Source organism: Tursiops truncatus, chromosome 4 (genome assembly GCF_011762595.2).
Source record: "Tursiops truncatus isolate mTurTru1 chromosome 4, mTurTru1.mat.Y, whole genome shotgun sequence".
Lineage (NCBI taxonomy): Eukaryota > Metazoa > Chordata > Mammalia > Artiodactyla > Delphinidae > Tursiops > Tursiops truncatus.
The window spans coordinates 32,834,000-32,858,334 of NC_047037.1; the positions used below are offsets into that span (position 1 = coordinate 32,834,000).

Here is a 24,335-nt window from a genome sequence, read left to right on the forward strand (position 1 = left end):
ATATTTACGCTGCGTACACACAAAACAGGATAAAAATGTGCATAAGAAGATTGGGGTTTAGGGAAAATCAGGAAAAGTCATGGACAAAGTCATACTCAGAATATGCCATGGCCAGGTGGCCAAAAAGTGGTAAGGAGGGAAGGTGGTAAGTGGTCTTTAGGGGAAGCATGGCTTTTCATAGTACTTAACTTCTGAAGAAGCTCTCCCATCGTCCTTACCTAGGGACCACAAAACCTCCCTAGGACACGGGCAGCAGGTCCCATAGCAGGGCTGCTTCAACCCCTACCCACTCCCAGCCCCACAGGAAGGGCGATTCTGTGCAGTGCCGTGACCAGGCCTGGCCTGGCCTGACTGAGATTTCAGCCTGGTGAGGGCAGAGGGAGCGGCCTGGCTGTGCACTCTGCACCCGCTCCTCTGGCGGTTCCCATCGGTGCTTCTCCAGCCCACAGTCCCCACGGCGCCCGTGGAAAGGGCTGGAGAGGGGCTATGCTGACACCCTTCCCCAGGGATGTGGGTTCTCACAGCAACAGCCTAAGGGTCTAAGCGACCCGTTCTGACGGGAGCTTGAGGGGTCAGGGTTGCTGTGCCCACCTGGGCAAGGCCCGTGTAGCCCTGTACTTTGTGAGGTGGGGTCCATGCCCGGCCGGCAGGCTCCACCTCCTGGGCACTTTGGGGTGGGGCTGATAGGTAACAAGGCCGAGGCCGAGGCTGGTCACCGAGAAGCCTTCTAAGAAAGGGTCTGTCGGGCCTGTGTTTAGATGATGGTCCCACAGCCCAGGACAAGTTTTACTTCTGGTGGATACTGGTGAGAGCATGTGGAAGGGTCGGGGAAGAGGTGGAAGGGTGGGAGCTGGTGACCCTGCATCCTTCCCACCCAGGCAAAGAAAAGAGCAAGTTCCTGGGTGTTTGCTGAGGGACAGAGGGGCTGCGCAGGGCAACTTAGGGGGCACCGGAGCAGGAGCGGGGGTGGGAGCTCCGAGAGCGTCATCTTCCTTAGCCCCGCCCCCTGCAGTGATCGACATCAAGCTGGACAAACCCCAGGAGCCTCCGGCCAGCGAGGGTGGCTGCTCCTGCTAATGCAGCCTGACCGCAGGCTTCCTTTAACACTACTCGCTTGTTGTGTTGCTTCCTATTGGTTAGCTTCCTAAGGGGGGTGGGAGATGAGCTTATCCAGATGGGAGGATTTTTCTTTTCTCTCTGTCTCTAGGAGTCGGGTGGGATGGGGAGGGAGGCTGGGCATCAGGGATCACGTCACTCTTAACAGCTGTTACTTAAACAACTATTTTTTGGTTTGGTTGTAATATATTGTACTTTATTAAGATTGCCAAAAACTGTTAAAATTAAAAAAAAATTTAAACCATGTGTATACAACTTTTTGCCAGATAAAAATGTAGTCATTTTTATTTGAAAGATGTGCTTTTTTGTTTTTGTATATTTGTAAACTTACAGAGAACCTTTTCCACACACCTCCTCCTTCCTGTCCTCTTTGAACGGTTCATCACCTCTGCTCTCCTCCCACCCCCAGACCAATACATTTAAACAATTAACTGGGCGATTTAATTAGGTTCCAATCCCCGGGCTGTCTGGCCCAGACCAACCAGCATCCACCAAACAGGCCCTACCTGGTTAAATCAAACACTGATTGAATGAAACAGCCTCTGAAGAGGCAGCTGTGACTCTGTCCTTCTTCCATGGCCAGAGTGGGGCATTAGTCACGGCCCCGAGCTGAAATTAAGGCCTTGTGAACTGCAGGGGGCCCAGCCGCAGGCCCACTGGAATTATTTCTGCCTCTTTCCCCTCCCTGAAAAGCCTTGAGAGGGCACTCGCCACAGGCAACCTTCCACTCTCTGTGGTCCGCCTAGTGATTGGCAGAACAAGAGGTCATGGGAAGGAAGGAAGGACGGGGTGCTGTTGGCAACTGTGGGCTGGTTTATAGACTGGGGGCACCATGTGTAGTTCTGAAAATGTTTTAGCCAACCTGTCCAGCGATCAGCACACACATCTGGGTTGCAGGGAAGGGAAGGGCAAATGGAATGTCAGTGTGTGTCCCCTGAAGCCCTCCTCCTTGGGTGCCAGGAAAGCTGGAGCCTGTATCACACAGTATTGGCCCGTCTGTGACTGGGGAAGGGAGGGTCTGCAGAACTGCCACCTGGAAGATGCATGTTTGCCAATCCTTGGTTGCTAATACTGTTGATGCTGTTCTGCAAAAGCTGACTTCTTGACGTGTTTCTGCCACTCTGGCACAGTGCAGTTGAAACCTTTGTGCACAGACCTTTGCAGCTATTGTAGCAGCACTCTGCTTGCCTGAGGGTAGGGCTGAAGTGGGGTCCCCAGAAGGCTTCCCAGAGAGACGTCCTTGCCATGTTTGACTCATTTCTGAGAGGACTTAGACCTGAGGACCTATGTGTAAAATCTCTGAAGAGAACTCTCTCTTTCACTAAGTGATGTAGCCTGCTTGGCCAGCATTCCAAATAGACCCAGACTCACCGCCCCTGAGCTGGCCCAAAGCCAGGCAGTGGGCAGCCACTCTGGCCAAAATCGGTAAGCCCTGCCCTCCAAGCCGGCATTGACTCTTCCTCCAGGCTGCTATTGGGCTTGTCATAATTGAGCTAAATGACCATCTGGGGTGTGGTAGGGGGTAAATTCCTCCATAAAGCAGGGCTCTGACAAGTTATTGCAATGAATTTGGAACTTCTCAGAAACTAATCCAAACTGGCAGCCTGTAAGTGCAGCAGGACCTGGCAGGACTCATTGATAAGTTGTCCAGTGGGTCTGTCACACACTCAGCTAAGGAGAGACTGTGTGTCAGAGCTGATCTTTAGAGAGGAGTGTATCTTCGGGTGAAGAAAAGAGGAAGCAGGATTCCCACTGAGCTCCTCTTCCAGAAGGCATAGACCAATGTACGAACGTAATTCCAGTGTCAAGTGTTGAGTTTTTATATGTGTGTACATAATTATATATAGAGATAGATTTGTGTATACACCTTCCACACACACATTCTCACAGAGATTCATGTGCTCAATGTATATTCTTGTTCTTCCTCCTCTCAAGTTGGAACTTGCATTGTGATAACAGTTTTGGAAATTCAAAAGTACTGCAGCGTGTTGAAATAAGAAATACTTAATATTGTCCCAAAACTTGTGATTGTCTTGCCATCAATAAAATACTGCATAGATTTGTTAACTACAGGCAAAACTAGCCCCTGGGAATATGTGCACTCTTTCTGTCTGTACTTGTAAGCACAGGTGTGCATGCCCACGTGGGCCCGTAGCCCCACCATGGCACACCCCCAAGTGGTGCTTGTTGGAAGAGTGCTTACTTACCTGGTGAGAATTCATAGGAGTCCAGGTGACAGCACCCGGCTTGGCTGGCAGTGAGGGCCATTGCTTGTGGCCCCTGGGACAGCCCCATTTGCAGGGATCTCTTTGGGTCTCAGTGAATGAATGGATGGTGGATTTTTATGTTCTTGGTACTAAGAGTACTTTTTCTTAAAACATTCTTGTAAAAAAAGGTAGAAAGTCCTCTTCTCATGTGCACACATACCCAAGGCACCACTTTTTTTTCCATCACAGCCTAGAAGAATAGTAAGAGACTCAGTAGATACAATGTGGCTTGATGTGGCGTAGGTGAGCCCTCCTTTTCCAGTGCGTACACAACATCCTCTCTCCTGAGCCCGGGCTCTCCCAGCCCCGTGGGCCTCTGCAGGTGAGGGCGGTTGCCTCCCCTCATCCTCCCATCTTGGTGGTGCCACACCGCTCCATGGGCACCCTCCTTGGGCCTCATCTCCACCCCTCATTCCTGGGTCTGTCAGGGCAGCCAGACCTCCAGCACAGAAGGGTGTTGGCTCCTTGGCTCCCGTTTTGGGCAGGTGCCATCACTGCCCTCTTGCTTGTAGCTAGGATCTTGTCTCAGGGTTAAGGTTCAATAATGAAATGATCAGGTTCCCTTGAAGAAAATATCATGAAATTCCTCAGCATACGCAGTGAGAGTATCCCACCGTTGCCAAATCCAGGCAAAGGGGAGGAATCCTTTTAGGAAAGGATCTCAGTTTAGCCCGTGGTTCAGTCTCTCTCCCCACAGAGCAGCCCTGACCTGGGAGTAGAGCAGGGTCATCTTCTGTAGCCCTCTTTTTTACTTTGAGGAATCTCAAAGAAAAGCTGTCAGTAAAGCTCCTGTTTTGTGGGCATCTGAAAAATTGAGCACACGGTGGGAAAAGCAGGAAGCATATTTATGAATGCACATATGTGCCGGAGTGAAAGTGTGGTACCAGCATCTTGAGCGCTAGAACTGCAGCTGTGTGGTCCAAGGCGAGCAAGTGCTGACTCAGTCAGAGGCCTCCCTGCCATCATCGTCACGACTCTCTTCCTGACAGCATCCCCAATCGGTCTGGAATGTCCCAGGTTCGAGGAGCAATGGCCAGATCAGTTCCAGTGTCTCAGGCAACAGAAACAAGGGTTGTATGGTGGTAGCTAAGGGTGCAGAACACATCTTGAGTGCAATGTCTCTGTCTTCCTGGTGGCCAGTCAGTGCTGGGAGCCCCTGCCCACAAGTACCAGGTGTGACAGTAATGGCACCGCTGGCTTCGGTGTCCTGCAGGCAGAGCAGCCTCATTCCTTCACATGGCGGAAGGCGGGTGAGGATGTCAGGATGTGAGAACACGTAGCCGAGGGCTGTGAGGTATGTCTGAGCCACACAAAGGGCAGCTGAGCTGAAGTGTCTGTGCATTAACCCGTGCGCACTAGTTTCCTAACTACCTCTCCCCCAAAAATGTGAGGCATTGTCCCCTGGCTACAGCTGATCGAGGTGGAGAGCTCAGAACCCTTCTTATGCCAAGGCAGGAAAACCAAGACTGAAAAGGGTGACTTGCTTACGGTCACCCAGTAAGCCAGAAGCAGTCAGAACCAAGGTGTTTCCACTCTTCATCCATTGCTGACCTGCGTGTAACAAATGTGACGGTCCGCTGGCACACAGGGGTGCTGGGCACGCGTGCTCCTCAGGCCATCTCTACTCTGGTTCGGATGTAAGTCTGTCCAGCATAGCCGAGTGAGGCAGGAAAGAACCCATGTACATTTCAGGCTCCTCCATTGCAAAGAAGGGCCAGTCCCCAAGTCCACTCTGATTGTCAGACCAGGGCACCTTTTGGACTTTTTGTTTGAAATGGACTGTTTCAGTGTTCCGAAACCTTGAGCTCTCAGTGTGTAAACTCCCTGGACACCAGACCCCCCGCCTCCCTGTGTGGCTGACACTCCAGGCAGGGCGTGGTTTATCCTTGCAGTGGGGTTCAGACCTTCCTTCCAGTGCGAAGCCTCCATACATCGACGGCCAGCCTGTATCACGTGTGTGTCACCTTCCCCCTCGCCCGTCCCCATAAAAGTGATTGGCCGTGAGGAGCACAGAGGGTGGCATTTCCATCTCTCACTGGCTCAGCAGATTTAAATGGCCACATTGACTTTACATAAAACTGTGTAAAATGTGGAAGACTCAGCATGTTGATCAAACAATAAACTGTCCTAATTCTCAACACAAAGGCTCTTGTCTAATGCTTCTAAATGGTGCAGTCATATATGGGTGGGGGCGCGGGGCATGGTGTGGACAACACACGTTTCTTCAAGTGCATTCTCCACGAAGACCCTCCTCTCATGTCCCGGTGGTGTGTTCACCATCCAAAGCCCTTTGCTTCTCCCTTCTGTTCACCTGGGCTTTCCAATTCAGAAGGGGGAAAAGGCAGGACCCACTAATAAGATTAAATCCACACACTTCCATAATCTGCATTCTGCCTAAAGGCTGATGGAAACTCCAGGCAGAACTGAGACTCAGGGCTGTGTGATACCTCCTGTCATCCCTGCTTTCCACTCGCCATGGATGAGGGTTAGGAAGGGTGGGTACAGGGGCTGGATCTCCCTTCCAGTGATTTCTAGAAAGTATTTAAAGGCAAGAATTCAAGGTGAACCATAATCACCTTTCAGATGACACTAAGCTGCCTCGTACCCCTCCAGCGGCACCCCACACCAATCAGAGAACCTCCCTGAGACGGCCCTTCAGGTCTCAGTCACCTCCAGACTAAAAAATGCCCTGAAGGCCAGGAGAGTGGTAGGACCAATCCAAAGAGGACACGAAGGCCAAGATTAGGCCCAGAATTGCCCTGGTCTGATAATGCTGGGAATCCTGGGGCTATAGGGAAAGCCAAGTTCACCAGGTCTTATTCTTCATCAAGTTCAACTTCACTAAAATTATCTTTCCCCTTTAAAGGTACTAAAGTTTCTGGAACACCCTCCAATCTGCCACCTCAAGGAAGCCATCTCTGATTAGGAGGAACAGGAACTAGGTGTCCCTGCCCACTGAGCCTAACTTTCCTGGCTGCCAGGTGTAAACTGTAAGGTAGAGGAGGCACCGGGCCTGAGAGCCAAAGTGCACGTGCTTGTACAGACCAGATCAAAGCCAGAGTAAAGCTGTTCCGGACAAGCAGTCATTCCCCAAGACTGTGGTGTTCAGGGCCACGCGACTGCAGACAGGAAGGGGAGTGGGTCACCTCCCTGAGCATGGTGCTTACACGGACGCCCAGCAACCCCTTCCCCCGCGGGTGAAGGAAGCACTGTTGGGCTTCCCCAGACGTGAATGTGAAGATTAGGGTTGTGGTGAATGTCCTACCTGGAGTGCCCTGCTTGCCATCAAGGGATGTCGCTCAAGGTGGCTTTCCCTATCACTGTAGCTGTGTTTTGCTGTCCACCTTCCTTTAAGTAACTGAAGGGCTGAAATAGAAGAGGTTAGCATCTAAACTGCTGCTAATGCACCTTTAGGTGAGAATGGGCATAACCAGTTGAAGCTTTGATAATTCCTTTCTAAATCAAACCTTAAGAAAGAAAAAAAAAAAGCATAACATTCTGGCTGAAATGATCTCAAACCAATAGAACACAGCCAAGTGCCTCACACACAGCAGGACCACTGGAATCCCAGGGGTGCTGAGACACAGGGCGTGGGGAAATATAAGGAGCAGACCTCAGGGTCTCCCCAGCAATAGCAGCTGTTGTTGGTCAGGAGCTAAGATCCCAGCAAACCGTCAGGCACCTGGCAGCAGAGGGGCTACCAAGGCCCCCAAATGCTCGGAAAGTGTTGAAAGAGCTGGAAGAAACAGGTGGCCTCAGTGTGCGGGTGTGCTCAGTACCCACGGAGACCCCATTCCGGAAGCGGGTGGTATGTACCAGGACAGTGAGTGCCCAGGGCTTGCTCGTCACAGTTGTCTCCACACCGGCACCACACCACGCCTGCCCCTCCCCACTCGCAGGGCACAGGGCCATTCACATCAGGTGGCAGCTGCCCCGGGAGCAGGTCTCAGCGGCCCCAACATGCAGTGGCTCAGACACTGCCGTGTTCCCAAGGAGGTGTTTCAAGCCACAGCTGTCTCACCTGTGACATACAGTCATGCCTAGTCTGCTGGTCCCTGTGACCTGACATCCCTCTTTCCACTCTGGCCATACTCGCCATCCCATGAAGAAATGGGCCTACTTTGGCTGAACGGGTTCAGTGCCACAAGAAAATAATTTGACCTCCCATTGAAAACCCTTCCAAGCTCCCAAGGACTAGTCACCATGACCTCACCCTGGCCCAGACACACAAGAGTGGGATGACTGTGGCACAGGGTTAGGAAGCAGGATGGGACTATGCGGGCTGCCTGCTTCCTTCACCCTGTGAGCAAAACTACACAGGGCTTGTGGCCCAAAGAACTTAGAAACGAAACACACTAAAGGCACGCATGATACTACAGGAGGCCACATCACCTGTGAGGGTGCGCCCAGGAGCCCCAGGTGCTTGGTAGAGGTCACGTTAAGCATGCAGATTCCTGAGACCACACCCGATCTACTGCTGAATTGAATGTTCAGAAGCAGGGTCCTCAGGTGAGCTCTTTAACAGGCATCAGTTAATTCTGATGCACACTAACATCTGAGAATCACTGTTTGAGACATAACTTTCCTTTTGCAAAAGATCATCTTTAGGTCTTGAATAAAATTCAACCTTGCTCCCCTTCTTCAAGTCACTTGTTCTGTGTATTGCTTCCTCCAATAAAGTAAAACAGTTTATTACCAGAAAAAAACATCAAAAAAGCTGAGAGAACACACACGCCTCTTAACGGAAGCATCAAGCCATTGATGTTTATTCAGGTGAGCATTACCTATGATTATGTGAACATGTCACATTCATCAGATTCCTTTTGGGCTTCCGGTTCACTGATCTTACCCACTTCCTTAAATTACTACTTGGCTAATAAGGAAAGGGCAAGAAAGAGTCCAAAAGACAGTAATAACATTAGCAGCAGTGAGGCTTCCCAGTAAGAACCCTGCCACGGTCATACTCTTAACGTCTTCTCCGCGCGAGCTTGGGTTTATTTCATACTCCAGCAGCAAGGTGTGTGATGCAGGGTGTGCAGGCGGGGGAGGAGGGGCCCTGGGGTCCCCTCACTCGGAGCCAGAGTGACACACAGGAAGGGGAGACAGCAGGCAGAGGCCTGGGCCGTAGTGTATGTACGTGGGGGCCACACTCACTGGGACGTCATCAGCTCCATGCTTTTCTCCTTTGCCTCTCCCCATCCCTCAAGACTGGGTTAGGCGCCCCACTGCACACTCCTGGAGCACCCTGCGCCTCTCCTGTTAACTGCACTTCCCACACTGCTCTGCGATTAGTGTCTCACTTATCCACAGCCACCCTTGTCTCCTTTGAGGCTTTAGTTGGCTTGTCCCTGAGTGTGTGAGCTAGGGATTGAAGAGTTTCTTCTTATGTACACTGCAATCATTAGGCCCTGGAAACTTGGAGTTGGGCCTGAATCCTAAAACGTGCTCCCATTTGTACCTACTCTACCACTCTATTTAAATGCTTTAAGCTAGACAGGCTGTTTTGTTTACCAAGAAATGTATTAATCATTTATAAAAGCCATTATAAAAGCCATACATTTAAGAAGACAGCGAAGAACATCACTTTGAAAATGCCATTTTTCTTAAACCATCAGTGAACATGCACTTTAAAAATCTACAGAGAACTTTTTTCATTTTGTATTTGTTCCACAGCATTCAAGCTGACAGTACAAGATAGGAGCTCATCAAACAGCACATGAAGATAGCCCAGGAGCATTCACGCATCCAGAAAAACAGAACAGCTTCTAAATCTCCACATATTCCCCAGTTAAGGGAAACCACTAGAACGTACATTTCTAGTGTACATTTTAGTAGCATTGGGGGATTTAGCGCTTATAGTTCTATCACCTGGGGACGACTCCTAGGGTTCACAACATGTTTTTGAAACCTAAGTGCTATGAGGCTGGAGTGTGGACAAGTCACTGAGCTGATGAAGAACAGACCACTGTCAACACAGCCCTGCTGTTTTCAACCTTCCTTCACATGTCGGAGACCATATTGTAATTGCACCTACAAATCTGAAAATTCACAGAGGACTAGATGATGTACTGCCCATGAATGTCAAAGGCAATTGGAAATCACCCAGTTCCATACACAGACAGGTTTGTTTCCAGGAAAAAGAGACCAAAGCACAGAAGCAGAGGACAAGAAAACATTTTAGATGATATTATATTCTCATGATAATATCCTCTCTACGTGAGGTCGGCTTGTTAGACCTTGACCTTACATCAAGCATATGCTAAAGGGACCTTACATACACTTTGAAAAGGGAAGACACGAATCAAATAAAACTAACTAGCTTGAAAGCAATAAGGGAGAACTGAACTTAAAAACTTCCACACTGGTTTCAACAATAATTTGTTTCCAGAACAAGGAAAAGTTCCTAACTATATTTGTACCCCTTCTTTATCAACTCCAGACCACCACATCCTTTTCCAAAACTGTCAGTCACACACATACACACTCCCGTCTTGTGTTTGCATCTGGCCCTCAGGCGATTTTAGCCAGCCACTTCTCCAAGTCCTGGATGTCAGCAGAGCCAGCGTCCCCTCTTCCGCCCTTGGCACTGCACTCCAGGAACTCCACTTTGAGGGGCAACTGTGAGAATTCAAATTCTTTGCCTTTCTTTCCCAGCTGAGCAGTGGCAGTGCTAGAACTGTCCAGTATGCTGGGGGCAGCAGAACGGGTGACTCGTAAGGTATTGCTGTGAGACAAAAGGAAAATGAGTCAGGAAGCAAAAAGAGCTTAATTTTTATATAACAATTAAAGGCCTTTAGGAAGTCATATTAATTCCTAAATATTTCAGCACTCATTTAAATACTTCATCATAAAACTGTCAATTATGCTATTAGGATTGCTGAATATTTGCATTTACAGGTCACTCTCTTGGACAGACAGGATACGGATCCAACCTAACATGGCCAGATGACAGGAGGGCACTAATGAACCAAGGTCACACCAACCTTTTTCCAGTTCAGTGCCCCCTTCTACTAGCATTTCCTGCATGATGCCATTTTAAGATACAGTTTTAAATTACCCGCTATAAGTATTATAAAACCTTTCTGAAAAGTTTCTGAAAGTGAAGTGTGGGTAGATAGGGTATTTATATTTACCTTGAGTCTATCTGGATACAGAGCTTAGAAATCCAGAAACTATAGACTCTCATATCCAGTTTGGGTACAATTACTATTCTCCAATCTCTTTAACCACTAACACTTTCCCAATTTAAGTCACTTAACTGCCACCTGCTGGCCCTAATAAGAATTGCAAAAGCAAGGCTCATTTGTCTACTTCTCTCCCCCTTTCTGCTGTCCAGAAGCAGAGGAATACAGGCTGACAATCTGCTTCCTTACAAAATAAAGCGTTTCTTGGTGCTGTAAGATTTCATGAAAACTAGCGAAGAATCCACAGGAAAACTAAATACCTTGCTTAGAAAGACACACATAGATGTAAAACGTATTTTAAAAACAAATAATTAGAGAACGGAGCCCACGTTTCCACAGAGCTGGAACTCCCGGCTCGGGGTCTCTTCCCTCCGCTGTCATGGAACTGCCCCGGAGCCCGAGGGGAGGGCAGCCTCACTGAGGCTGCCGGCTCTGGAGGGGCCCCGGGGGCCGAAGCCGCGACAGTCGTGGGGACAGCAGGCTGGAGCCCAGAGAAGAAGTCAGTATCTACTGCTGCTGGACGTGGCCACGTGCCCAGTTCTGGACAATGAGAGAACCATGATTATATATTCCTCATACTGAAAAATGCTTTAACTGCCCAGAAAAATATGAGTGATAAAGGAAACTAAGAATCACATCATCTGCCATCTGCAAACTGGAAACCCAGGAAAGCGAGTGGTTATAATTCCAGTCCCTGTCCAAAGGCCTGAGAACCAGTATAACTGATGGTGTAAAGCCCAGTCCAAGGGCAGGAGGAGACTGACATACCAACTCAAGCAGGCAGGTGGCAAGAAAAAACAAGGCGCTGCTTAAAGGAGCTACAGAGACCGGCGCGAGCAGCGACTAACAGCGCGGACCCCAGAGAGGGGCATGAGATGCTAAGGCTGCTGCTGCCACCACCAAGAAGCCTGTGTGTGAGCACAGGTCACTATTCACACCTCTCCTCCCGGGAGCCTGTGCAGCCCGCCACTGCCAGGGTCCCGGGATCCAGGGACAACTTCCCAGGGAGAACGCACAGCGCGCCTCAGGCTGGTGCAACGTCACGCCAGCCTCAGCCACCACAGGCCCGCCCCGCACTCCGTGCTCCTCCCTCCCCCCCGGGCCTGAGTGCGCCAGAGCCCCAGAAGCAGCTGCTCCTTTAACCCAGTCCTGTTTGAGCGAAGGACAGACGCCCTCCAGCGACCTACACACAAAGGCGGGGCCAAATCCAAAGCTGAGCCCCCGGAGCTGTGCGAACAAAGAAGAGAAAGGGAAATTTCTCCCAGCAGCCTCAGAAGCAGTGGATTAAAGATCCACAATCAACTTGATGTACCCTGCATCTGTGGAATACATGAATAGACAACGAATCATCCCAAATTGAGGAGGTGGACTTTGAGAGCAAGATTTATGATTTTTTTCCCCTCTTCCTCTTCTTGTGAGTGTGTACGTGTATGCTTCTGTGTGAGATTTTGTCTGTATAGCTTTGCTGTCACCATTTGTCCTAGGGTTCTATCTGTCCGTTTTTTTTTCCTTAAAAAAATTTTTTTTTCTTAATAATTATTTTTTATTTTAACAATTTTATTTTATTTTATCTTCCTTTATTTTATTTGATTTTATCCTCTTCCCTCCCTCCCTCCCTCCCTCCGTCCTTCTCTCTCTCTCTCTCTCTCTCTCTCTTTCTTCTTTTTCTCCCTTTTATTCTGAACCATGTGGATGAAAGGCTCTTGGTGCTGCAGCCAGGAGTCAATGCTGTGCCTCTGAGGTGGGAGAGCCAACTTCAGGACACTGGTCCACAAGAGACCTCCCAGCTCCACATAACATCAAATGGCGAAAATCTCCCAGAGATCTCCATCTCAAAACCAGCACCCAGCTTCACTCAACGACCAGCAAGCTACAGTGCTGGACACCCTACGCCAAACAACTAGCAAGATAGAAACACAACACCACCCATTAGCAGAGAGGCTGTCTAAAATCATAACAAGTCCACAGACACCCCAAAACATACCACCAGACGTGGACCTGCCCACCAGAAAGACAAGATCCAGCTGCATCCACCAGAACACAGGCACTACTCCCCTCCACCAGGAAACGTACACAACCCACTGAACCAACCTTAGCCACTGGAGACAGACACCAAAAACAATAGTAACTACAACCCTGCAGCCTGAAAAAAGGAGACCCCAAACACAGTAAGATAAGCAAAATGAGAAGACAGGAAAACACACCACAGGTGAAGGAGCAAGATAAAAACCCACCAGACCTAACAAATGAAGAGGAAATAGGCAGTCTACCTGAAAAAGAATTCAGAATAATGATAGTAAAGATGATCCAAAATCTTGGAAGTAGAATAGACAAAATGCAAGAAACATTTAACAAGGACCTAGAAGAACTAAAGATGAAACAAGCAACAATGCACAACACAATAAATGAAATTAAAAATCCTCTAGATGGGATCAATAGCAGAATAACTGAGGCAGAAGAACGGATAAGTGACCTGGAAGATAAAATAGTGGAAATAATTACTGCAGAGCAGAATAAAGAAAAAAGAATGAAAAGAACTGAGGACAGTCTCAGAGACATCAGGGACAACATTAAACGCACCAACATTCGAATTATAGGGGTTCCAGAAGAAAAAGAGAAAAAGAAAGGGACTGAGAAAATATTTGAAAAGATTATAGTTGAAAACTTCCCTAATATGGGAAAGGAAATAGTTAATCAAGTCCAGGAAGCACAGAGAGTCCCATACAGGATAAATCCAAGGAGAAACACACCAAGACACATATTAATCAAACTGTCAAAAATTAAATAAGAAGAAAACGTATTAAAAGCAGCAAGGGAAAAACAACAAATAACACACAAGGGAATCCCGATAAGGTTAACAACTGATCTTTCAGCAGAAACTCTGCTGAAAGACAGAAGGGACTGGCAGGACATATTTAAAGTGATGAAGGACAGAAACCTACAACCAAGATTACTCTACCCAGCAAGGATCTCATTCAGATTTGATGGAGAAATTAAAACCTTTACAGACAAGCAAAAGCTGAGAGAGTTCAGCACCACCAAACCAGCTTTACAACAAATGCTAAAGGAACTTCTCTAGGCAAGAAACACAAGAGAAGGAAAAGACCTACAATAACAAACCCAAAACAATTAAGAAAATGGGAATAGGAACATACATATCAATAATTACCTTAAATGTAAATGGATTAAATGTGCCCACCAAAAGACACAGACTGGCTGAATGGATACAAAAACAAGACCCATATATGTGCTGTCTACAAGAGACCCACTTCAGACCTAGAGACACATACAGACTGAAAGTAAGGGGATGGAAAAAGATATTCCATGCAAATGGAAACCAAAAGAAAGCTGGAGTAGCAATTCTCATATCAGACAAAATAGACTTTAAAATAAAGACTATTAGAAGAGACAAAGAAGGACACTACATAATGATCAAGGGATCGATCCAAGAAGAAGATATAACAATTTTAAGTATCTATGCACCTAACATAGGAGCACCTCAATACATAAGGCAAATACTAACAGCCATAAAAGGGGAAATTGACAGTAACACATTCATAGTAGGGGACTTTAACACCCCACTTTCACCAATGGACAGATCATCCAAAATGAAAATAAATAAGGAAACACAAGCTTTAAATGATACATTAAACAAGATGGACTTAATTGATATTTATAGGACAATACATCCAAAAACAACAGAACACACATTTTTCTCAAGTGCTCATGGAACATTCTCCAGGATAGATCATGTCTTGGGTCACAAATCAAGCCTTGATAAATTTAATAAAACTGAAATTGTATCAAGTATCTTTTCCGACCACAACACTATGAGACTAGATATCAATTACAGGAAAAGATCTGTAAAAAATACAAACACATGGAGGCTAAACAATACACTACTTAATAACGAAGTGATCACTGAAGAAATCTAAGAGGAAATCAAAACATACCTAGAAACAAATGACAATGGAGACAGGACAACCCAAAACCTATGGGATGCAGCAAAAGCAGTTCTAAGAGGGAAGTTTATAGCAATACAATCCTACCTTAAGAAACAGGAAACATCTCGAATAAACAACCTAACCTTGCACCTAAAGCAATTAGAGAAAGAAGAACAAAAAAACCCTAAAGTTAGCAGAAGGAAAGAAATCATAAAGATCATATCAGAAATAAATGAAAAAGAAATGAAGGAAACGATAGCAAAGATCAATAAAACTAAAAGCTGGTTCTTTGAGAAAATAAACAAAATTGATAAACCACTAGACAGACTCATCAAGAAAAAAAGGGAGAAGACTCAAATCAATAGAATTAGAAAAGGAGAAGTAACAACTGACACTGCAGAAATACAAAAGATCATGAGAGATTACTACAAGCAACTCTATGCCAATCAAATGGACAACCTGGAAGAAATGGACAAATTCTTAGAAATGCACAAACTGCCAAGACTGAATCAGGAAGAAATAGAAAATATGAACAGAGCAATCACAAGCACTGAAATTGAAAGTGTGATTTAAAATCTTCCAACAAGCTTCCCTAGTGGCACAGTGGTTGAGAGTCTGCCTGCCGATGCAGGGGACACGGGTTCGAGCCCTGGTCCGGGAAGATCCCACAGGCCGTGGAGCGGCTGGGCCCGTGAGCCATGGCTGCTGAGCCTGCGCGTCCAGAGCGTGTGCTCCACAACGGGAGAGGCCACAACGGTGAGAGGCCCGCGTACCTCAAAAAAAAAAAAAAAAATCTTCCAACAAACATAAGCCCAGGACCAGATGGCTTCACAAGCGAATTCTATCAAACATTTAGGGAAGAGCAAACACCTGTCCTTCTCAAACTCTTCCAAAATATAGCAGAGGGAGGAACACTCCCAAACTCATTCTACGAGGCCACCGTCACCCTGATACCAAAACCAGACAAGGATGTCACAAAGAGAGAAGACTACAGGGCAATATCACTGATGAACATAGATGCAAAAATCCTCAACAAAATACTAGCAAACAAAATCGAACAACACATTAAAAGGATCATACACCATGATCAAGTGGGTTTATTCCAGGAATGCAATGATTCTTCAATATACGCAACCAATCAATGTGATACACCATATTAATAAATTGAAAGATAAAAACCATATTGTTATCTCAATAGATGCAGAGAAAGCTTTCGACAAAATTCAACACCCATTTATTATAAAAACCCTGCAGAAAGTAGGCATAGAGAGAACTTTCCTCAACATAATAAAGGGCATATATGACAAACCCACAGCCAACATCGTCCTCAATGGTGAAAAACCGAAAGCATTTCCACTAAGATCAGGAACAAGACAAGGTTGCCCACTCTCACCACTCTCATTCAACATAGTTTTGGAAGTTTTAGCCACAGCAATCAGAGAAGAAAAGGAAATAAAAGGAATCCAAATCGGAAAAGAAGAAGTAAAGCTGTCACTGTTTGCAGATGACATGATAGTATACATAGAGAATCCTAAAGATGCTACCAGAAAACTACTAGAGCTAATCAATGAATTTGGTAAAGTAGCAGGATACAAAATTAATGCACAGAAATCTCTGGCATTCTTATATACTAATGATGAAAAATCTGAAAGTGAAATCAAGAAAAGACTCCCGTTTACCACTGCAACAAAAAGAATAAAATATCTAGGAATAAACCTACCTAAGGAGACAAAAGACCTGTATGCAGAAAATTATAAGACACTGATGAAAGAAATTAAAGATGATACAAACAGATGGAGAGATATCCCATGTTCTTGGATTGGAAGAATCAACATTGTGAAAATGACTCTACTACCCAAAGCAATCTACAGATTCAATGCAATCCCTATCAAACTACCACTGGCATTTTTCACAGAACTAGAACAAAAAATTTCACAATTGTATGGAAACACAAAAGACGCTGAATACCCAAAGCAATCTTGAGAACGAAAAACGGAGCTGGAGGAATCAGGCTCCCTGACTTCAGACTATACTACAAAGCTACAGTAATCAAGACAGTATGGTACTGACACAAAAACAGAAAGACAGATCAATGGAACAGGATAGAAATCCCAGAGATAAACCCACGCACATATGGTCACCTTATCTTTGATAAAGGAGGCAGGAATGTACAGTGGAGAAAGGACAGCCTCTTCAATAAGTGGTGCTGGGAAAACTGGACAGGTACTTGTAAAGTATGAGATTAGATCACTCCCTAACACCATACACAAAAATAAGCTCAAAATGGATTAAAGACCTAAATGTAAGGCCAGAAACTATCAAACTCTCAAGGAAAACATAGGCAGAACACTCTATGACATAAACCACAGCAAGATCCTTTTTGACCCACCTCCTAGAGAAATGGAAATAAAAACAAAAATAAACAAATGGGACATAATGAAACCTCAAAGGTTTTGCACAGCAAAGGAAACCATAAACGAGACCAAAAGACAATCCTCAGAATGGGAGAAAATATTTGCAAATGAAGCAACTGACAAAGGATTAATCTCCAAAATTTGCAAGCAGCTCATGCAGCTCAATAACAAAAAAACAAACAACCCAATCCAACAATGGGCAGAAGACCTAAACAGACATTTCTCCAAAGAAGATATACAGATTGCCAACAAACACATGAAAGAGTACTCAACATCATCAACCATTAGAGAAATGCAAATCAAAACTACCATGAGATATCATCTCACACCAGTCAGAATGGCCATCATCAAAAAATCTAGGAAGAATAAACGCTGGAGAGGGTGTGGAGAAAAGAAAACACTCTTGCACTGATGGTGGGAATGTGAATTGGTACAGCCACTATGGAGAACAGTATGGAGGTTGCTTAGAAAACTACAAATAGAACTACCATATGACCCAGCAATCCCACTACTGGGCATATACCCTGAGAAAACCATAATTCAAAAAGAGTCATGTACCAAAATGTTCATTGCAGCTCTATTTACAATAGTTAGGAGATGGAAACAACCTAAGTGTCCATCAACGGATGAATGGATAAAGAAGATGTGGCACATATATACAATGGAATAGTACTAGGCCATAAAAAGAAACGAAATTGAGCTATTTGTAATGAGGTGGATGGACCCAGAGTCTGTCATACAGAGTGAAGTAAGTCAGAAAGAGAAAGACAAATACCGTACGCTAACACATATATATGGAATTTAAGAAAAAAAAGTGTCATGAAGAACCTAGGGGTAAGACAGGAATAAAGACACAGACCTACTAGAGAATGGACTTGAGGATATGGGGAGGGGGAAGAGTAAGCTGTGACAAAGTGAGAGAGTGGCATGGATATATATACACTACCAAACGTAAAATAGATAGCTAGTGGGAAGCAGCCGCAAAGCACAGGGAGATCCCCTCGGTGCTTTGTGGCCACCTAGAGGGGTGGGATAGGGAGGGTGGGAGGGAGGGAGACGCAAGAGTGAAAAGATATGGGAACATATGTATATGTATACCTGATTCATTTTGTTATAAAGCAGAAACTAACACCACCATTGTAAAGCAATTATACTCCGATAAAGTTGTAAAAAAAACAACAACAAAGAATTAATACAGGGAACAGCATTTGGGGAGGAGCACATTGGGCCTTCTAAGCAAGGTGGTGCATCCATGGGTATTCACCTTACTATTCTTTAAACTCAATATATGTGGCACATATACTCTTTTACACGTAGTATATTTTACAATTAAAAAACAACTCAAAAGGAAAAAAAGACGAACATTATATTCAGCTCTTGCCATAAGGCCATGTAAACATAGTAAATCTTGGGATTCAGAGGACTATCAAATGCTTCAAAGCTGATAAGGCCTAGTTCTCCTAAACACAAGTTTAAACTAAATTTAGACTCTTAATTTAACTGATATTAACCTTTATAACTTTTTCTCTTTTTATGGCTGTGTTGGGTTCGTTGCTGCACGTGGGCTTTCTTTAGTTGCGGTGACTGGGACTGCCCTTCGTTGTGGTGCACAGGCTTCTCATTGCGGTGGCTTCTTTTGTCACGGAGCATGGGCTCTAGGAGCATGGGTTCAGTAGTTGTGGTTCATGGGCTCTAGAGTGCAGGCTCAGTACTTGTGGCACAGGGGCTTAGTTGCTCTGCAGCACGTGGGATCTTCCCAGAGCAGGGCTCGAACCTGTGTTCCCTGCATTGGCAGGCGGATTCTTAACCACTGTGCCACCAGGGAAGCCCCCTTTATAACTTTTTAACATTTTATTTCACTGCCGTATAATACAGCATTTTTTTCTGTATTGTTTTTCTACGGCCCTTTAGAGTGAAAAACAAATGGACTAAGGAAAATGTGTTTTAAACATGGGAAGACTTGGACTATGCTGTTTAAAAAAATGGATGTACAAATGTTATGCCTGTTTTTGTCCAAAAGATAATTCTCAACAATTGCACAGAAAGTTTAGAAAAACAAATCAGCTAATTCCAATTTTTTTAGCTTAATGACAAGCAATATGCAGTCTCAAAAGAGTGAACATCAAGAATAGGAGAAGAGGTGATGAACATGCAATTTCAGAAAGGACAGAAACCACTGAAAGTGACACCAGCAAGATGGCAGAATGGGAGTTTTCAGCTCAAGTCCTCTCACAGAAACATGAATTTGAATAACCATCCACACAGAAGAATACCTTCATGAGAGATAAGAAATCCAGGTTAGAGATGACAGCACCTGGGTATAACACAGAAATAAGAAAAGATGCATTGAAGAGGGTAGAAAGGACAGTTCCACATTACCCACGTTACTGCTCCTGCAAGCCTGAACAATGCAGCATGGAGAGATATGATTCACACGGGGGAAGGAGAGTGAAGTGAGCACCTACTGTGTCATGGAACCTAGCTCCTGACCAGCCCCAGTAGACACAGGTACCTACCTGGCCAGCCATGACAGATTCAGTTTCCAGGCCAGTTTCCATGGACCCAGGCATTAGGCCCACCCACCCACAAACCCAGAAGCAAGGCCAACCTGCCTAGGGACTCCAGCAGCAAGCCCACCCAGAATCTCTGGCTGGACTGACTAGAGAAGTGCTTACTCCGACAAAGTTAGTCTATAATGACTAGAAGAAGTCATTACTTTTTCAAATGTGCAGACACCAAAATAAGGACACAAGGATCATGAAAAATCAGGGAAACATGACACCACCAAAGGAAGACGATAAATCACCAATAACTGACCCTAAAGAAAAGGAGATCTACAAAGTGCCTGGCAAAGAATTCAAAATAATCATCTGAAAGTCCCATAAGGTACAAAATAACACAGAAAACTCAACAAAATGAGGCAAAGAATAGGTGAACAAAATCAGAAAGTCAACAAAGATATAGAAACCATGAAAAACAAAAATTCTGGAGCTGAAGAACACAATGACTGGATGTGAAAAATTCAACAGCAGACTCAATCAAGCAGAATAAAGAATTGGAGAGCTTGAACACAGGTAACTTGAAATTACTCTGTGAGAAAAACAAAAAGAAAAGGCGAAAAAGAGTGAAGAAAGTCTTATGGGACATCATAAAAGGATGGGAGTCTCAGAAAGAGTAGATAAAGGCAAAGAATCAGAAAGCTTATTTAAAAAAATAATGATAGAAAACTCCCAAATCTGGGGAGGGAAATGAACATCCAGATCCACTAAGCCCCTAAAACCCCAAATGGATTAAACATAAAGAGAGCTTTAATGAGACACATTATAATCAAACTGACAAAAGTCAAAGACAGAATGTTGAAAGCATTAAGAGAAAGGCCATCTGTCACAAACAAGGGAAAATCCATAAGACTAAAAGTGGATCTCATAGCAGAAACCTTGCAGGCCAGTGGAGAGTGGGACGGTATATTCAAAATGCTGAAAGAAAAAAAACCTGCCATCCAAGAATACTATACCCAGCAAAACTGTCCTTCAGATATGAAGGACAGACAAAAGCTTTCCCAAACACACAAAAGCTGCAGTTCATCACTACTAGTCCTGCCTTATAAGAAATGTTAAAGGGAGTTCTTCAAGGTGAAATAAAACTAATCAAGAACATGAAAACACATGAAAGTATAAAACTAACTGTAACAGTAAGAATATACTAAAATTTAGAATACTCTAGTATTGTAATGGTGACACATAAATCATTTTTAACTCTAGCATAAAAGCTAAAGACAAAAGTAATAAAAATAACGATGACTACAATAATTTATTAATGGATACACAATATAAAAAGATGTAAATTGTGACATCAGTAACATAAAATGTGGGGGAAGGAGAAGTTAATGTATACAAATTTTTGTATACAGTCAAAGTTGTTATCAGCTTAAATTAGACTGTCAGTATTATAAGATGTTTTATATAAGCCATGACAGTCACAAAGAAAACACCTGTAGTAGACACACAAAATAAAGAGAAAAAAGTCAAAGCATAACAATACAAAAGAAATCATCAAATTACAAAGGAAGAGAGGAGACAAAGGAACTATGAAACAGTCAGAAAACCATCAACAAAACAGAATAAGTTCTTACCTATCAATAATTACTTTAAATGTAAATGGTTTAAATTACCAATCAAAACAGAGTGGATGAATGGATAAAAAAACAAGCTTGAAGTACATGCTATCTCCAAGAGATGCACTCTCGATTTAAGGTTCAAAGTAAAGGGACAGAAAAACATATTCTATACAAATGATAAACAAAAGAGAGTAGGGCTGAATACATAAATATCAACAGAATAGACTAAGTCAAAAATTGTCACAAGAGACAAAGAAGGTTATCATATAATAATAAAGGGGCCAATTCATCAAGAGGATAAAATAATTGTGTACATATACATGTATATATGTAACATCAGAGAACCTAAATAAATAAATGGGATACATCACATTAACAGGATGAAGGATAAAAATCTTATGATCATCTCAACAGATTCAGAAAAAGCATATGACAAAATTCAACATCCTTTCATGATAAGAACTCAACAAAATAGTTACAGAAGGTATGTACCTCAAAATAACAAGTGTCATATATGACAAGCCCACAGATAACATCATACTCAATAGTGAAAGCTAAAAGCTTTTCCTCTAAGATCAGAAACAAGATAAGGATGCCTACTCTTGCCACTTCTATTCAACATAGTACTGGAAGTCCTAGACAGAGCAATTAGGCAAAAAAGAAACAAAAGGCATCAAAATCAGAAAGGAAGAAGTAAAATTATCTCTGATTTCAGATCACTTGATCTAAATATAGGAAAACATAAAAGACCCCCCCAAAAATGAGAACTAACAGACTCAGTAAAATTGCAGGATACAAAATCTACACACAAAAACAAGTTCTGTTTCTATGCGCTACTAATGAACTATCAGGAAAAGAAATTAACAAAACAATTCCATTTATAATAGCATCAAAAACAATAAAATACTTAGACATAAATTTAACAAAGTAGGTGAAAGATCGGTACACTGAAAACTATAAAACAGTGATGAAAGAAACTGAAGACACAAATAAATGGAAAAATGCCCCTTGTTCATACATTGGAATAATTTACATTGTTAAAATGTCCATCTATAGGGGACTTCCCTGGTGGTCCAGTGGTTAAGAATCTGCCTTCCAATGCAGGGGATGTGGGTTCTATTTCTGGTCAGGGAACTAAGATCCCACATGCCGCGGGGCCACTAAGCCCGCACACCACAACTACTGAGCCCACGTGCCGCAAACTACAGAGTCCACTCTCCCCAAATTACTCTCTGGAGCCTGCGCGCCACAACTAGAGAGAAGCTCACAGGCTGCAACAAAAGATCCCACATGCCGCAACGAAGATCCCACGTGCCGCAACTGAGACCCGATGCAAACAAAAAGATCTCCATCTATAAATTTAATGGAATCTCAATCAATATTCCAATGGAATTTTTCACAGAAATAGAAGAAACAATGGTAGAATTCATATGGAACCACAAAAGAACTATAATACTCAAAATAATCTTGAGTAAGAACAATAAATCTGGAGGCATCACATTTCCAGATTTCAAATTATATTGTAAACCTATAGTAATCAAAACAATATGGTACTATAAAAAGACATATAGATCAATGGAATAGGATAGAGCGCCCAGCACAAACCCATGCATATACAGTAAACTAATCTTCAACAAGGATGACAGGAGTATACTATAGGAAAAGGATAGTCTCTTCAATAAATGGTGCTGGGAAAACTGGATATCTACATGCAAAAGAATGAAACTGTGTATGTTATACCATACACAAAATCAACTCAAAATGGATTAAAGACTTAAATATAAGACCTGAAACCATAAAAATCCAAGAAGAAAATGTTCACTGACACTGGTGTTGTGGAAATTAGTTTTAAGATATGAGACCAAAAGCAAATAACAAAGCAAACATAAACAAGTGTGATTATATCAAACTAAAAAGCTTGTGCACAGCAAAGGAAAGAATCAACAAAATGGAAAGGTAACCTATGGAATGGGGGAAAATATTTGCAAACCATATATCTGATAAGGGTTAATATCCAAAATATGGGATTTAGCAATATGTTTTTGGATCTGTCCCAAAACATACAACCCAGTAACAAAAAAAAACAAATAATCCAATTTAAAAAATGGGCAAAGGACCCGAACAGACATAGAGGACATACGAATAGTCAACAAGTACATGAAAAGATGCTAAACATCACTATTCATCAGGGAAATGCAAATCAAAACCACAATGAGATGTCACTTCACACCTGACAGAATTACTAACATTAGAAAAAAAAAGATAAGTGTTGGTAAAGATATGGAGAAAAGGGAACCTTGGTACATTGTTGGTGGGTATGTAAATTGGTACAGCTATTACAGAAAACAGCACTGAGATTCCTCAAAAAATTACAAACAGAACTACTACCATATGAATCAGCAATTCCACTTCTGGGTAGTTATCCAAAGGAACTGAAATCAGAATCTCGGAGCGGTATATGCCTTCCATGTTCATTGCAGCATTATTAACAATAGCCAATATATGGAAGCAACCTAAATGTCCATCGAAGGATGAACAGATAAAGAAAATGTGGAACATATATACAATGGAATATTATTTAGCCCTGCAGAAGAAATTCCTGCCATTTGCGACAACATGGATGGACCTAGAGAACATTATGCTAAGTGAAATAACATAGAGTAAGACAACTACCATTATGATTAATTACACTTATATGTGGAATCTAAAACAGTCAAACACATGGAAGCAAAGAGTAGAATGGTGGTCACCAAGGTGGGGGGCAGGGGGAAATGGAGAGATGATGGTCAAAGGGTATAAAGTTTCAGTTATGCAAATAAGTAAGTGCTAGAGATCTAATATATAGCATAGTATTCACTATACACTTAAAATTTGCGAATAGGGTAGATCTTATGTTAAGTGTTCTCATGAAATACATACACACACAAATAATGAAGTACGTAGGAAGAAACTCTGCGAAGTAATGGATATTTTTATGGCCTCGATGGTGATGATGGTTTCACAGGTATATGCTTATCCCCAAATTGAGTTGTATACATTAAATATTCACAGCTTTTTACATATCAATTATACCTCAATAAAGGGGTTAAAATGTTCTTTTGATATTCAATTTGAAGGCATGATGTCTTTGATAAATCTAATTGAATGGCTAACTTTTCTTCTATTATATATTAAAAAGTTTAAAGCACATGGGATTGAATATATCATTCTCAAATGAAAAAAAAAAAAGCCACAGAAAATGACAGACCCGGGCTGGTAAAATTTTTCTGTAAAGAGCCATAAATTAGATATTT

General features: G+C 43.5%; 2 protein-coding genes across 2 annotated transcripts in view; one reads left to right on the forward strand and one right to left on the reverse strand.

Moving 5' to 3' along the window:
- Positions 1-5,516, forward strand: part of RAB6B (RAB6B, member RAS oncogene family) — a 58,798-nt gene extending 53,282 nt beyond the window's left edge. Inside the window, exon 8 of the mRNA XM_033855373.2 lies at positions 1,013-5,516. Within this exon, the coding sequence (XP_033711264.1) occupies positions 1,013-1,077 (65 nt within the window). The 3' untranslated portion in view covers positions 1,078-5,516. The remainder of the gene's footprint in view (positions 1-1,012) is intronic.
- A 4,038-nt stretch (positions 5,517-9,554) lies between these two features.
- Positions 9,555-24,335, reverse strand: part of SRPRB (SRP receptor subunit beta) — a 37,300-nt gene continuing 22,519 nt past the window's right edge. The window contains exon 7 of the mRNA XM_019934192.3: positions 9,555-10,107. Coding sequence (XP_019789751.1) covers positions 9,894-10,107 — 214 coding nt within the window. The 3' untranslated portion in view covers positions 9,555-9,893. The remainder of the gene's footprint in view (positions 10,108-24,335) is intronic.